Source organism: Malaclemys terrapin, chromosome 1 (assembly GCF_027887155.1).
Source record: "Malaclemys terrapin pileata isolate rMalTer1 chromosome 1, rMalTer1.hap1, whole genome shotgun sequence".
NCBI classification, from domain to species: Eukaryota; Metazoa; Chordata; order Testudines; family Emydidae; genus Malaclemys; species Malaclemys terrapin.
Window position 1 is genome coordinate 276,486,483 of NC_071505.1, and position 16,352 is coordinate 276,502,834.

Consider the following 16,352-nt stretch of genomic DNA (forward strand, 5'->3'; position numbering starts at 1 on the left):
CTGTCTATAGATCAGCTTATGGGGATGGAAACAGATTTGTCTAAATTAATACAGCCATTTTAGCGTAATCAGTTCTTAAGATTATTTGAATCAACTAATTTACTGAAACTTTGTATTAATTTAGGTTTTAAAGGAACCACAACAGTCAAATGATCTTAGAAACTGTCAGATACAGTACATGAAAATACAGATTGTATATGAAACCACAGCAGAGACTTAGATGAAAGTGACATTGGTATTTTTAAAGTTATTCATCTTAAATGCCGGGTTTTTTACAGGCTAATGAGATCTATTTTACTTGTTTAAGTTTATCTCTTTTACTAAATAGACAAAAACTTCTTTAATAAATATTTACTTTAAACTGCTGGAGTGTCAAGATAGAAATGACATGTTAAGCTATTTAAAATATGTCTAATATAAAAGGTATTCACAAAAATCTTTTTTTTTTTTTACAAATAAGCTCATTTCCATTATTGGAATTAATGTATTATCTTCAAAGAATAGACTTCAAAGGGCATTACCAAATTTTTTGCAGATTTCCTATGCAGTAGTCAGGATGCCTATTGTGTGTACAGTATAGTCTGATTCTAACATTATTCAAGATTTACACTAGCATATAGCATGGAGCCAAGGAGTGTTTGAGATGAGAGAAGTCTTTTGTTTTGTTTTTGCCCACACATGCAGTGATCATGTGATCAACAGATGGAATTTTTGCAGCCACATGGATATGCATCACATGCAGCAGCAAAATGGCAGTGCAGGAAAGTACAGCCTTAGCATGCTCATTCGAGCTGTACTTTGTATGCACAGCCCCAAACCTCCACATATAATCTTTCATCACGTTTCTTGTACTAATGCACCATCCACTGCAAATACAGAGGAAATTAACTGTATTTTAATCACCAAAGTCTATAGCAATGCTACTTCTGTAACTAGTCTCACTGAAGTTAATGGGACTTCAGGCTTTGGCTTGCCTTTTGAAATGTAGGAAATCTATTAATTTATTATGTCATCTCAGTAATAAGTTTCTACTATACTAGTAAACACCTAGGGGAGTGGCAGATGATCAGACTAAAACTCTATATCTGAACTCCCCAAGGGAATTGAGATCTGCAGCTAAACCTTGCATCTGTAATGCAGGTATATAGCTGTATAAATATACACACAGACATGGCTAGACATGAAAAAGTGGAAGCAGGGGTCTTTGACAAAAAGGGGCTAATCCTGCCCACATTCATGGGAAGGCCCAAGAGGCAGGAAATCCAGTTTATGGCCAGCCCCGTCATTGTGCATCAACACACAGTTGGTCAGTAGAAATACATAAGGGCAAAAACCAGGCAGTATCTCTGCCAGAGTATACACTGCTATGTGTCTCCTCCAGTCCTTTCCCCTGCATATGCATAGCAGAAACTACTTCTATCTTTACACTGGAATAGTGTCTATGGAGCAACTCCATTGCCAGTCCATGGTGTGTGGGGGAGGATGACTTCTTTCCCTGTAATCCACAGATGTTGTATTGAGGAGAGGATGTTGGTTAAAATGCATTTAAGAAGCAGCATAGTCCAGAAGACTGGGTCCAGGTCCAGAAGTCAGGAAATCTGGATTCTACTTCTGGGTCTATCACTGAGCTGTCATATGACCGCTATTGTGCCTCAGTTTCCCAATCTGTAATGTGGGAATGATGATACTTACCCTCCTCCTTTGAGAAGAGCCTTGAGATCTATGAATAAAAAGTGTTGTTATATAAGAGCTAAGTGTTATTATTTGCACATGAATGATTTGAGTGTGCAGTTATGTGAAACATGGTATTTTTGACTTTGGAGCCTCCTACGCTTTATAAAACAGAAAAAAATATATTTCTATAATACAAGGTAAATATCTCTAACAAAGTTGCAAAGAATGAAAAGAATGTACTTCTTTTGTTTCACACTAAGACACAAAAATAGGCAGCAAATAAATACAGAGGATAAATATTCGAGTTGAGCACTGATGTATAGTAAAGTTTTTAGTAACTTTTTTTAATAAATGTGTGTGCTTGATGTCTTTAGACAGCAAACCAATGAGTAAAACATTTAGTATCAACAGGTTAACTAATCTTGTGATTGAATATGAGTGTTGTACTACTGTATGATATATGACCAGGGATTAATTTTCTGAGACTACATTCAGATTTTTTTTTTTTAATGCAGAATTCAGATTATTTCACTTGTTGTTGTTGTTGTTGTTACCCATGGTAGACTGGTACAAAAACCCCACAATGCAAAAAAATCCAAACTTTTGTTCATGTCTTTTTCGATTCTGGGACCCTACTTTTTACCTCCAATCACCACATAATGTCAAGCAGCCTATTATCCTAAGAAGGCTGGACATGACTTCTTTTGGATTTGATCAGTTCTCTGACTCACCCCACTGGCAGAGGCACCCTCTCATTTTCTTCAGGATTAATCCCTGGCTACACTGTGGTGGAAAATATGCTAGCTGAAAACATATTTAAAAATAATTTCCCAGTGATTATTGTATTGTAGACAAGGGTTTAGAGACTAGGGAACTGAAACCAGGTCTTCTCTATTACACTTAAAGAAACAGGCCAGACCCTGAGCTGATGTAAATTAGTGCAGCTCTACTGGCCGATAATTTTAAATTAATGCAAGGCAGGCCTACTCATCAGAGCAGCCACTGAAGTTTGCCGACTTGTTTTTTCCTGTTTCTCTAAATCTGCAGCTTTATTTTTAATCTTGTTTTTTTTTGTTTTTAGTTCCAGCAAAATACTTACAGAAACAAATAAAATGTTTAATTATTTGCAGCATTGTGGAGTAATTAACAAAAAAAGTTACATTTTTCTTAGTGTTGTCTTCTTATAAATTACTTGCATGTTTGTGCAGCACCTAGAACAAAAGGGTTCAGTTCTGAAGAGTTACTGCTGTAATGCAAACAATTAATAGCTATAACAATAATAAAATAAACAATAACATGCTCCATTGTTCTAAGCACTGTACAAAGACATAGGAAAATATAATCCCTTCTACATAATTTTCTTATTGTTTCCCCACTTGTGAGTAATGCAGCCATCACAAACTCATGCAAATGAAACCGTTGATACCAGGCCATCATATATGTCATATACATATGTCTTCACCCTATAGCTCAGAGATCTTACTTTTTCATTTTAACAAGGAGTCCGGTGGCACCTTAAAGACTAACAGATTTATTTGGACATAAGTTTGTTTTTTTACCCAGGAAAGCTTATGCCCAAATAAATCTGTTAGTCCTTAAGATGCCACTGGACTCCTCATTGTTTTTGTGGATGCAGACTAACACGTCTACCCCTCTGATACTTTTTCATTTTGTTTTCCATGTTTCTATTCGTAGAGGGATCCCTCAATGATCTTTCCTCTTGTCCTCCCTCTTCAATTCCAATGTTAAGGACCATCAACAATAAATGAATACATGGAAAAAATCATTGGGTGCAGCTAAGCAACATTTGTTGCAGGATCGAGGAAGGGGGTGGGATAATATGATTTAGCTCACTTCTGTACTCCCTTAATCCTGGAATCATAATTCAGAGGCACCACGATTCTATCCTAGCCCTCAATGAATCTTTTATTGTTACACATGCAGGGATCACAGACATACCCCTACCCCTCCACCATATCTCCTACACCAGGGAATCCTCAGATGCCTACTGTGGGCAGCTTTCCTTCAGAAGCCATGCAAAGGGGCCAGTCGAAGGGGTGAGGATTTATCCAAAAGTATTACATAGAACAAACATTACATTATTTTGATCTTTAAATGTGTAACCTCACTCCTCTGATGTACATCTTTTCAAATGAATCAAACACACCAGCTAAAGCATAGGATCATGATGCTTCTGCTGATATTATACTCAGTAAAATTAATGCTGATGTTTAAATTTCTAATTGGGTGCCAGATTAACCATCGCATTGTAAAGAATGGGGAAGTCACTCCTCTGTCATAGCTAATGTTTTTGTCTTGGTGTATAGAAATAGGAAGACAGCTCTTCATCAGTTCACATTCAAACAGATACTTTCACAACCAAAAGTACTAGAAACTATGTTTTGAAAGTTAAATTAAATGATGTGGCCGCACAGCAATGCTGTATTACAATATTGTAATAATCTTCAGTAATAGTAATATTATTTTGAGCTTTAGGGTCTGATTCTGCACCCCATATTTAGTACTTTTGATTGTAACTGTAGCATACAGTAGCACTCCTGTTTAGAATCCATTTTAAAGAAGAACAAAATGGCTTTTAAATATTCTCTTGATACAATTAAAATAGAAATATACGAGAAGATTAAACTCAGTTATGGAAACAAAATAAAAGACTAACTATAAACCTGGAAGTTTTCTGCACTGCAAATAAATATGAGTGAATACTGCAGAAAAATATTTGCAAGCATTACATCAAACAAAAGCCACAGCTTTGCTTCAGCAGTTTTTGCAGCCCTTTTTATTTGCTTTGTGCAAAATTCAAAAGAGTGAAATTTTCTTCCCAAGAATATTAATGGAAAGGGAAAGTCACATATACTTGTGCGAATATGCATTTGCCAATGTATTCATCCTGGAGTTATTCAAAGAAAGCTCTTTTGGGTATCATCTATTGAAAGAGCACAGAAACAATGTCATGTGATTTAGGTTACGAATCAAAAGAGCAAATAGTGAATTACAAATAGTCAATACCCAAAGCATTAGTCATGTTGAATAGTTAGCAAGCAATCCAAAGGCAAACATATATTTTGTAAATCATTCATCGGATAATATTTAATAATGCACAAACGTGTAAAAATCAAGGTCTGTTCGTGGATAATTTGCAGACTGAAAAAAAGAAGCAAAGTTCTTTCAATAAATTGTTCACTGTCTTCACCCAGCCTCTGCTGCAATCACGTGTGTCAGTATAAAGCCTCAGGTGCTCACACATCTCTATTCTCAATGCCACAAGTTAAGAATGGAGTATACGCTCCAACTATATTTTCCATCATTTAGTGGGTTGTCTTAATTGTGTTCTTGTGTAATTGTTTCATATTTAATCCTAAGAAAGATATGTTACATAAAAAACATAGCAGATCTGAGAATAGATACGAAGAGCTTCTGCATACCTTTCAGTTTCTACTAAAAGGTAATATAAGTACTAAAAGTAATATAATTTTTGTTTATGCCAGCTTCAGAATTGATAACACAATATTAGTGCTTTCTGAAAAACAATAATGGGTGATTTTGGCCTTATGGGTTAAGACTATGATCAATATATATGATGGGAACTGTAGCCTGTCCTTGCAAGATCATGTACTCAGTTGTCCGATAGTATCATATTAGTTAGAAAAGGAAAGAAACCTAAGCTAATAATTTTTGCTGGAGCATTTTTCTTGAAGAATTTATCACTGGGAAATATTTTTAAAAAATTAAACCAAATAGTGGTGGCTTATAAAGCACCAGGGAGAAAAAGCAATTCTTTGTGAACACTTAGTATTTTTACATTAAAGTTAGAAAATGTATTAACAGTGGCCTAAAGGGGAAGAATTATACTCTGTTAGAAGTCTTGCTCCAGTTTATCCTCACTACATTCATACTGTATTAAAAACAAATATGGAACCTCAGCTTGTTCGCTACAATTATCATTATCCAACCTCCATAATAACTGGCCTTCCTTAATGAAAAATATTTTCTTTTAATTCATGTCTTGTGTTGCACTGTATTTCACATTATAATTGGCATCAAATTGATATATTGTCAGACTAGAGGATTACCCATAGCAAATCCAAGGTGGACATATTTTATTTTGTGTAGTCTTTTGCAAATGAACCACGGGGAAAATTTGCAGGATTTCACACAACTCTGAAATTACTATTACAGTTGTTGGCTCCAAGGTGTTTTAATGATTTTTAGATATTGTACTGATTAGTTGCCTTTCCCAGCCCCCGGTTGCATTGAATAAAGGCAGATATTGAATGTTTCCAGTATTTTTGCATTAAAACTGTCATTGGCAGCAACAGCACTTTTGCATATGCATCAGTTTGGCTCCAGTGCAGATTTTTGTTCACATTGGACGCCTACTGATGTGCACTAATTTAACTTCTAAAAATGGAACTTAATTTTGTATAGCTTATAAGTAGTCCCTAGTGGGTCTTGGCTCCAAAAAAAGCTAATATTTTTCAGACATAATCAGCAGCAATAAGTAATGTATTGCCATTAGATACATTAGCAGCAAGTGTAAAAAAAAACCAAAAAGGGTTTAGGGGAGGTGTGATGCAGAAATTCAGTGGAAATGTAATATGCTCTTCATATTTTGCATAGGTTCTTAATATAAAATTACACACATCAGCATTACAATTTAGCATTACTCTACATGTTTATTCATAATGATTGTTTCATATTTAAAGAACACCAAAATATTGTGTTTTGTCAGCCAAGGACAATGATAGTGTAATAGTAATTTATTTTAAACTGCTACTGATAATACAACCAATCAACACATTAAGTGGTGCCAACATTGGCATCTTGCTAAATAATCTCTAGGCTTTGCACTGACAGTACATCTTTCAAAGATAAGTCAACAAGAGCAATCAGAGCAGAAAATTAGAATTTGGTTTCTTAGAATTAAAATACAGCTAAACTAAAGTTTTAATTGGGGTGATCTAAAAGGGCACTTGATGTAATGATCTCTTTCATTTGATACTAATTGTTTGTTCCTGATGAAGAAGAAACATGTACATGAATGTTGCTGAATTGAGTAAAGATGGCAGTTGCCTTAGCTGCTAGATTTTATTGTTAAACAAGATGAATTGTCACAGTGAGGGAGAGGGTTGTCTGCACCTTAGAAATTCTTTGTTTATTTTGCATCAAGGGGAAACTTTTTGTATAATTTCACCTGATTTGGGGTTATGAGTGATTTGGGTGATTTGCATGTTCTGGGCGGAGATAAATGGGAGGAGTTGAGAATATTCTAGATTTCAACTGTTTGCTGAAGTAAGAGGAGAACATTGATTTAAAAAAACACAAAACCTCTTGTTTACTGCCTCATTTGAATTTCTCGTTGGTTCAGAAGTATCTTTCATGTGAAAACTGTTTGGGTTGTCTGAAGGAAAAATTATTTCTTGTTTTAAAAAATTGGGAAAAAATTCCAGATATATTTTAAAAAATTAAAAATAAGACTCTGGAAGGGGTCTATTATTACTATTTCCATTTTTTATTTGTGTTTGCTTTTGTTTTGTTTTGTTTTGTTTTAAACTGTATTTAATTTTGACCATGTCTATGTAATTTTGTATTTAGTCCGATAGAGTTTTGTTTGGTAGCTTCCAAAATTAACAGTAGAATCATAATTATCTTGTAGATTATTTTTTACCATTTTTAACTTCTTTTCAAGAGGACTATTACAACTTTTAAACATATTGTTATGCAATTTCGTTATCTTTAGGTTGAGAGGGATTTTCAAAATGTGGCCTGCATAAACAAATTTGTGTGCACAAATAACATAACATACATGCCTATAAAGTGCATCATGTTCCCTGCCATGAGAACTTTACAATTGGAGGACCTCCCATTAAGTGCTGAGCTCTCTCAACTCTTACATACTTCAGTGGGAGTTGTGTGATAATACCATAAGGGATTAGGCCCTGAATTAGACAAGATATGAGACGACAGTTTAGGTAAGAGTGGGTATGAGGAGCATTGAGAAAAAAATGGGATGGATTGTTAAAATGGGTTTAAAAGAGGGATTTGAAGGAGGTCTTGTTAGACTCTGACAATGGGAAAGCTAGTGGAACAAGCTTGCAGTTTGTCCTTTGCCTGACCAGGGAGCTGGCTCTTTGGGACCGGTACTATCTCTCAGTATGTGTCTGTAGAATGCCTAGCACAGTCAGGACCTGATCTCAGCTGGGACCTCTGGGGCTATTTAAATACATATCATTATTATTAATAATAACAGTAATGAACAGGGTATCTTGGTGATGTGCTGCTTTATTACATCCCTACTAGAGCTCCCATCAGGTAGGCTCATATGGAGGTCATTGCAGAAATTAAAGAAGCCACTTTCTGGAAGAAAGCCCAAAGGGGACTTTGAGGCAACCTCCTCTTTGGGGATGGTGCCCCTCACTGTTGTGGGGTGACACCGTTGCATTTTAATCTTCAGGAAGAATAAATCTAGCTCTGTAACTTATATCAAGTATACACAAAGGATGTGTTGAGTGCCTTTGAAAATTTGGCCCCATGTGTTTTTACATATAGCTTGCCCACCTGTTTGACTGTGTTTCAGTAAAAATGTGCTGCTGATAATAGGAAGGCTTATTAGGTTGTTATGTGCGCTCACATAACCGTGACCTGGCAGCAGGATTATTTTATACTTAAAATCTCTTATATCTAATCAAGAAAATACAACAGAAGTTAATTTATTATGTGCACTGTTTTACATTTCCAAACTTTGCAATGTTCAACTTCATCTTTGAACAGGGCCTATTAAAGGTTGCCATAGACAATGCCAGAGCTCAAGAGAAACAGGTCCAGCTGGAAAAGACGGAGCTGAAGATGGAGTTGTTCAGGGAGCGAGAACTGAGGGAAACTCTTGAAAAACAGCTGGCTGTGGAACAGAAGAACAGAGGTATTTTACAAACTGTGGGGAAATAGAACGGGGGGCCTTCTTTTTAATAACCAGAGCTTTGAATCTGTGGACCCCGAAATAAACCCTCTAACAGAGATCTGTTATGCTGATTGCCTTTACACAGAGTAACACAGGCCTTAAGCCTGAGCAAGACTGAACCACACGGTTCTCTGCCAAACTCGGTCAAGGGTAATGACCGGGGGGGGGGAGGGGGGGGAGAAAAACACAGAACAATGCTAAAAGCTACAGCAAGAAACTGCTTTAGCAACATAATAACCGCAAGTTTATGAAATCGCTCGAAAAATAGAATATCCGCTTACATTAAGAAATTGCTTTTGCAAAGAGTTAATCATCCTTGCTGTTCTAGCTATTTGCAACATTTTCTAATTCCAGCTACCTGCAAATTAACCAATCATAGATCTTCTCTAAGCGTCCCATGGTAACCCCGCTTAACCCTTCACCAAAAACCCCCGGAAAATAACATGTGCCTTGCCGAGAAATGTACCCAAACTGGTGCCAAGCGCCACCCCTGAGGAAAACCGCCAAGCGCCCCCTACCCAAATAAACACCCACTTCTCGGAAAATAATGAGGAAGGTGGGGGGGGAGGGGCGGCTGACCCAACCCCAGTTTCTTAACTCATGACTGACTCATGTCTCACCCCAACCCCAGTTTCTCAACTCATGACCGACCCCAACCCCAGTTTCTTAACTCATGACGTATTGTTTGTACTTTGCTTGCGGTTTAATGAAATAAAAACCTGCCTGAGAGCGGTGCTCAGGGTGTCAGTTTTCGAACTGCACCCCAAACGCGTTTGGTACATATTACAATAAAGGCCTCAGGCTCTGAGTCTGTGAACTAAAATCAGTGTGTGGGTGATTCTTTCCACGACAAAACGCTCAGAGTTTTTTTTTATAAGCAGACATAACCTCTTTATAATTTATTTATTCAAGAAAGTTTAATTCTAATACAATATCTTGTTTTGAGAAAAGCCATTCTTTTTACCTCATTTGATAGAGGAAGCTATGTGACTTGCCTGATTTTGCACAGTGGGCTTTGAACTCAGGACCCTCCCAGTTTTCAGCTCTTTGCTTGAATCCCTTTTGTTTCTACATATAATTAAGGTTTAAAAACATTCATTTAATTATTAAAAGCATGAGAGTGATAATGAATAGATTTGTTGCTTGATATAAAATTGAGCTTTGAGAAACTATGTTCATTACCAGGTCGGGCACCCAGTTAATTCAAATTAATGGTCCCAGAGCCAGGGCTCTAGCCTGAGCCCGGATGTCTACACTGCAGTTTTTAGCTCCACATCCCAAGCCCTGTGAATCCCAGTCAGATGGCATGGACGGACATTGGTGTTTTATTGCAATAGAGATGTAACCCTAGACTTTAAAGCAAGAAGGGACCAGCATGATAATCTTTTCTGACCTCCTGCACATTGCAGGCTACAGTACCTCATCCAGTGCCTCCTGTCATAGGCCCTAGCTGAGTTACTGAAGTCCTCAAATCTTGATTTAAAGACTTCAAGTTAAAGAGAATCCACCCTGTACTATAGATCAAACCAACAAGTGTCTGATGCCCCAGGTTGCAGAGGAAGGCAAAAAATCTCCAGGGTCTCTGCCAACCTGACCTGGAGGAAACTTCCTTGCTGATATCAAATATGGCAATCAGTTAGATTCCAAGCATGTAGGCAAAACCTATCCGCCAAATACCTGGGAAAGAATTTTATGTAGTAACTCAGAGTCCTCCCCCATCTCCAGTGATTGGTATTATTTGCTAATAGCCGTCGTGGATGGGCCATATGCCATTGTAGGCAATCTCATTTTCCCATCCCTTCCATAAACTTACCAACTTCAGTCTTGAAGTCAGTTAGGTTTTTTATCCCAGTGCTCCCTTTGGAAGGCTGTTCCAGAACTTTGGTCTTCCGATGGTTGGGAAACCTTTGTCTAATTTCAAGTTTAAACTTATTGATGGCCAGTTTATATCCATTTGTTCTTGTGTCAACATTGACCCTTAACTTAAATAACTCCTCTCCCTCCCTGGTGTTTATCCCTCTGATGTGTTTATAGAGAGCAATCATGTCTTGCCTCAGCTTTCATTTGATCAGGCTAAGTGAGACAAGTTCCTTAAGTCTCCTCTCATAAGGCATGTTCTCCATTTCCTCTGATCATCCTAGTAGCCCTTCTCTGCACCTGTTCCAATTTGAATTCATCTTCCTTAAACATGTGAGACCAAAAATGCACACAGTGTTCCAGATGAGGTCTCACCAGTGACTTGTATAATGGTAAGAATACTTCCCTGTCTCTACTGGAAACACCTCGCCTGATGCATCCTAGGATTGCATTAGCCTTGTTCATGGCTGTATCACATTGGCAGCACCTAGTCATCCTATTATGGACCAATACCCCCAGCTCTTTCTTCTCCTCTGTTAATTGCAGCTGATAAAATAAGAAATCTCCGTGCAGCAGCTTGAACAGAGGACATTTGGATTCAAAATCAGTAGTTTTATACCTTGAACTAAACTGAATCCCATTACTATCACTGTAATCTTATTTCATGCCTCTCTCCACTAGAGGGTGCAACTATAACACCATGAATTTCCCTTTTAAAAAGAGGAGAATAAATAATTGAAGCAATAACTATTAATAATAATCATGAGTGTGCATAGAGTCTTCACTATGACTATTGACTAGCATATTAATTCAGTACAATTACACGAATAATACTATATAGATCACTTTTTTTAGTGGATCTCAAATATTTTTTTATAAACACTAGCCAGTTCTATGACTCGTGATACCTCTGCGAGACAGAGAGTATACCTGTTTTACAGATAGGCAAACTCACACACAGTAGAGGGGTTAAGTGATTTCTCCAAGTTAGACACTGAGGAAAACTACATGATAGTCCCCAATTTTGTGCCAGGTACTGAAAAAAAATGACTTGTATTGTCAGCATTGTGCACTGCATACTCTTCTACTTTGTACCACTCTAATAACATTATTTTTCCTGGTATAAGAAGCAGGGCCTAAGGATGAGGGGATATGATTGCTCTCTAGAAATACATCGGAGAGTGAAAAACTACTTAAGCTGAAGGATGGTGTTGGTACAAGAACCAATGGGTATAAGATGGTCATGAAAAAATTCAGGATGGAATTTACAAGAAGGTTTCTCACCATCAGAAGGGTGAGGTTCTAGAACAGCCTCCAAAAGGAGTTGTGGAGGCAAACAACATAACTAGTTTTAAGATAGAATGGAAAAGTTTTATAAGTGCGCTTGTAGGATGGGGTTGCTTTTGATGGTAGGGTCTCACTTCCTGTTTATATCTTATGTTTCTAAAGCTCATGCTTCAGGGCTTCAAACAGTCACCTGGAAGGGGCAGGAAGGGATTTTTACCTCAAAGTGTATTCTGGGGGGGTATTTTTGGTCTCCTTCCTTTGAAGCATCAGAGATGGCTACAGTTGAAGATGAGACATTGGATATGGACAGCTAAGGTATTGATCATTCTCCCTCTCAGGTGGTTGGTTGGCTGGTTGGCTCACATGCTCTGGGTCTAACTTATGTGGGGTCAGGAAGGAATTTCCCCCAGGTCAGATTGACAGTGACCTTGGGAGTTTTTTGCCGCCTTCTGCAGTGTGTGGGTGTGGGTCACTTGCCACGATTATCTGGGTATATCTCACTTAAGCATTTCCCTGCTATTGCAGGAGCCTCAGTCACTGGTGCATGCTGGTCCCTCTTTTTCACTCCCTGTGACACATAATAGTTTAGTCTCCTGTGGGCTGCAATGTTTTGTCTAATTTCAGTTGTTGGGTTTAATATGTGGGTGCTGGGTGGTGTTAGTGGCCTGTGATATGCAGGAGGTCAGACTAGAGAATCTGGTGGTCCATTCTGGCCTTAAATTCTATTTCTGTATGATGTATGGGATTTGGCACTTAGTGGTGGTACACAGTAAAGCCAAAAAATGAGGGGAGGGCCCTATTTCTCTGTATCCATCTGTTGTCTCTTGTCTTATACTTAGTCTCTGTCCCCAAGAGCTTGCAATCTATCTTTTTGTTCTGTCTAGCACAATGGAGTCCTGTTCCATGATGGGGGCTCCTAGGCACTATAGTAATACAGATAATAGTAATAATAATAATTAAGAATTAATAATCAGAGGGGTAGCCGTGTTAGTCTGAATCTGTAAAAAGCTTTTTAAGAATTAATAATGTAAGAGAAGGAGTGGCCTTACATTCTGCTGTAAGAGGAACAGAACAGACTAGGAAAGAAGAACAAGGGAGATCATTTTAAGAACATATTTTTGCATTAAAGACATTTAAAAACACCTGTAGACTTTTCTAATATTAGTTTTCCATGTAAGCAATTGTCCTTTACGAAAAGAAGTTGCACAGACATTAGTGGAATCATTAGTGGGAGCGGAGAAGGTCCACAAGACAATGTCTCTAGTATGATACAAGTAAAAGCTATGGAATATAAATATATGTTCCCTGTCACGTACAGCTCATATCCCTTTATATGAATCCTATTTTTTCTGATCTTCAGTGTTAGGCAGCCTCCTCCAATGTCTACCTATTGTTCATTGAGTTAATGTGACAGAAACCTATGTTTACTTTATCCCCACTGATCTAAATATTGCAGGTGTCTCTGGGAACATCAGTTAACTGAGCTGCTACTGTATATAATACAGTGATGCTATTTTTTTGTCTTGTTTACTGTATCCTTTCCTTCTGATCTGTATGTTGTCCAGTTAGTGACTCCTCTGGGTGTAGTGTTTGATCAGGTAGTAAAACTAGGATAATATCTCTTTTATGAGAAACTACACAATAAGACTTTGCTAATTCTGTCTCTGTCTGCTATGGTCACATCTACAGTGTGTCAGCCATGATGTTTGCTTCTCATTTATTAAAGGCACTTGCAAACTATTTATAATGAAAATATTAAAACCATGAAACTACTCAAGATGTATTTCATTCAGTTTTGTATAACATAAGATGATAAAATCTATTCTCATTTATTAGTGGTATATACTAAAAACTGTTCTGTGTAGTTGATGCTGCACAAGCTATATTGTGTTGCAGAACTGTTCACAACTTCTTCAGAGGTTTGTTGTAGCTTGGATGGTAAACAGAACTCATTGCACTTTACACTGCTACACCAGGGACCTCAGTTCTGGAATCAGGCTCCCTGAGTTCTGTGACACACTGGTTTTAAACCCTGTGAATGTGAGTTGGTTAGAAACATTTAGAAAATGAGGATTTGTATTGAATTCTATGTAAAAGTGCTGATCGGGTGGTACTTTTAAGGCCTAATTCTGTAAGCTCATCACATGCAGATCTCCAGCTGAAGGGATATCTGGGTGTGGAGGGCTCCCAGGATTGGGAATTTAATGTTTAATTTCATAGTACCCTTTATTTTGTTAATGTTTTTCCATACATTTCCATCAGTTACCTAATTTCCACTTTACTACAGGATCCAGTGCTGACATGCAATAAAGATCAGGGTGCTTTTTTGCAGAATTTAGGGTCAGTGTGTTACACACCCTCTTTCTTGCTAGTAATTGGGGGTGTGGAATCAGTGGTAAGGGAGGAGACAGATGATAGTGACCCACCTATATTATTTTTGGGAACTCATAATAAGTAGTAACTGTGTAGCCAAAATCTCAGAACCAAATGTGAACGCACTGATTTTTCCCCCCCAGCAATAATTCAGAAAAGGTTAAAGAAAGAAAAGAAGGCAAAGAGGAAATTGCAGGAAGCGCTTGAATTTGAGACTAAGCGGCGGGAACAAGCAGAACAAACATTGAAACAGGCAACTTCAACAGACAGTCTCAGGGCCCTAAATGGTAAGAATTCAGCTTTTTGCTTCTCCTTAATTCATGTGCTGAAATAAGTTGTTATATTTCTCACAATTATTTTTGTGGTGCAGTAGGCCAAAACTCCCTTTTGTCTTCCTCCATTTAATTGCTTCTCTAGGTGTTGTGATGCTTTTTTTGTGCAGTATGTGTGAGCAAATATTACTTCACTGGAGAAAATGCCCAAACTAGAACAATTTGACGTTATTAGCTTGAGAAGTCAATTCTTTGTTTTTCTCCCTGCTTAAAAATCTATTCCTCATTAATCTTCCCAGTCTAAAAAAAGTTGTCCTGGCCTCCAGTCATTGTTCAACATTAAAAAAAAAGGTTGATTGTATTGTAATTCAGCATTGGAGCAACAGGCTGTAAAAAAGGCTATCGGAGTCAAATGAAATATGTGTCAGTCTTACCTTTCTGTGCTTCTAGACTCTCTGACCCCAGAGATAGAAGCTGACCGCAGCGGGGGCAGAACAGATGCTGAAAGGACAATACAAGGTAGGCATTTGCAAAAGGCTATAAATCTAGATCTTACTGTATGAGTTTTTCCTCCACTTTAGCCTGTTATTCAAGCATGTAGCCTACCATCTGGGCCACATCAAAACAAGTTCAAACAAGGTCAAGTTCATCTTGCTTGTTTATAAGAGAGAATTCATTCTGTGCTGATAGATTTTCTTTAAATTAACAGGTCAATTCTGTTTATATAAAGCGAGTGAAGAGGAATAATTAATTTGAAACTATGCTGGATTGAATCTTAGCCACACTGAATGCATTTTTTTGAATGTTTATAGTCACGTCTAGGATAATAATGTTTCTTAAGGTATATTTGAAACACTCTGAGCCTTTTAACCATACCAATGAAAACCTGGATTAACCTATGGGTAATATTCAAGGTGTGCTGAAAACTTCATAGCTAATATTCAGTGGCAGTTACTGCAAAGTGTGTTTCAATAAGCTACTCCAAACATTAACAATAAATAAAACTGTGTATTCCCCTCTTGGATTTTTCATTTGCCAAATGTTCCATATCCCATTATTTGCATTTTAATAAAATGAATCTGCTGAGTAAATTTATACTTGGAATACTAAAGGGAGCCATATTACTTCCTCTGTGGAGCTAAATATATATATTGCAAACAGCAAGATATTAGTAAAGAACAAATTCCAAAGGTAGCATTTATGTTATAATGTCATCTATAGTCAGTAAGCTAACTCTACCAACATGAATACTAAACAACAGAAATAGCATTTGTTTTCAATTGTAAATGAAGGTGCATTTTTCAAAGGCAAGCCTAAAATGATTAGCTGCAGTAATCTCTCTCTCTCAATTGCCTTTATTTTGCATTTTAAAGTCAATCATCTTAACTGTATCATTTGACATCTTTTTGTCTGTTTCTTACTCACTTTTTCTAACCCCTAAAGGGTTGTGGCAAACTTTCCACAAAGAAGGCATTGGCAATATATTCAAAAGGCAAGAAAGCTTAATTTAATACAACAAGTTCAAACAAATTTAAAACAAGACAGGAAGTCCTTACAGAAATGTATATGCATATTACACACAAAAACACTTTAAAAGTTATGATTGCAATGTCAAGCCCTCAAAAGTTGGGAAATGCCACAGTGAAAGTTGCATGTGCAAGTTAAATTGGGCCCTGTTGTGTGTATGCATTATGTCTTTAATGTGATCAAAATCTGTATTTTCCATTGAATCTTGCCTCATTCAGTGCACAGAATGGAGAGTACTTACTCAAAGATAATCAATATTTTATGTTATCCGCCTTTTGCAACATGTGACCCCCATATCTTATTTACTGCACACTATTCAAAACCTGTTGTGGAGACAGAATTGTTCGTTTCCTCCTAGGGCTTCTCTGTCATGCTTATCAATATAG

At 37.3% G+C, this 16,352-nt stretch overlaps 1 protein-coding gene across 7 annotated transcripts in view; it reads left to right on the forward strand.

Moving 5' to 3' along the window:
* DACH1 (dachshund family transcription factor 1) overlaps positions 1-16,352 on the forward strand; it is a 475,022-nt gene that overhangs the window by 417,515 nt on the left and 41,155 nt on the right. For all 7 annotated transcript variants that reach the window (XM_054013430.1, XM_054013459.1, XM_054013449.1 and 4 more), the window contains 3 exons: positions 8,464-8,611; positions 14,311-14,454; positions 14,890-14,958. In XM_054013430.1, coding sequence (XP_053869405.1) covers positions 8,464-8,611; positions 14,311-14,454; positions 14,890-14,958 — 361 coding nt within the window. The remainder of the gene's footprint in view (positions 1-8,463; positions 8,612-14,310; positions 14,455-14,889; positions 14,959-16,352) is intronic.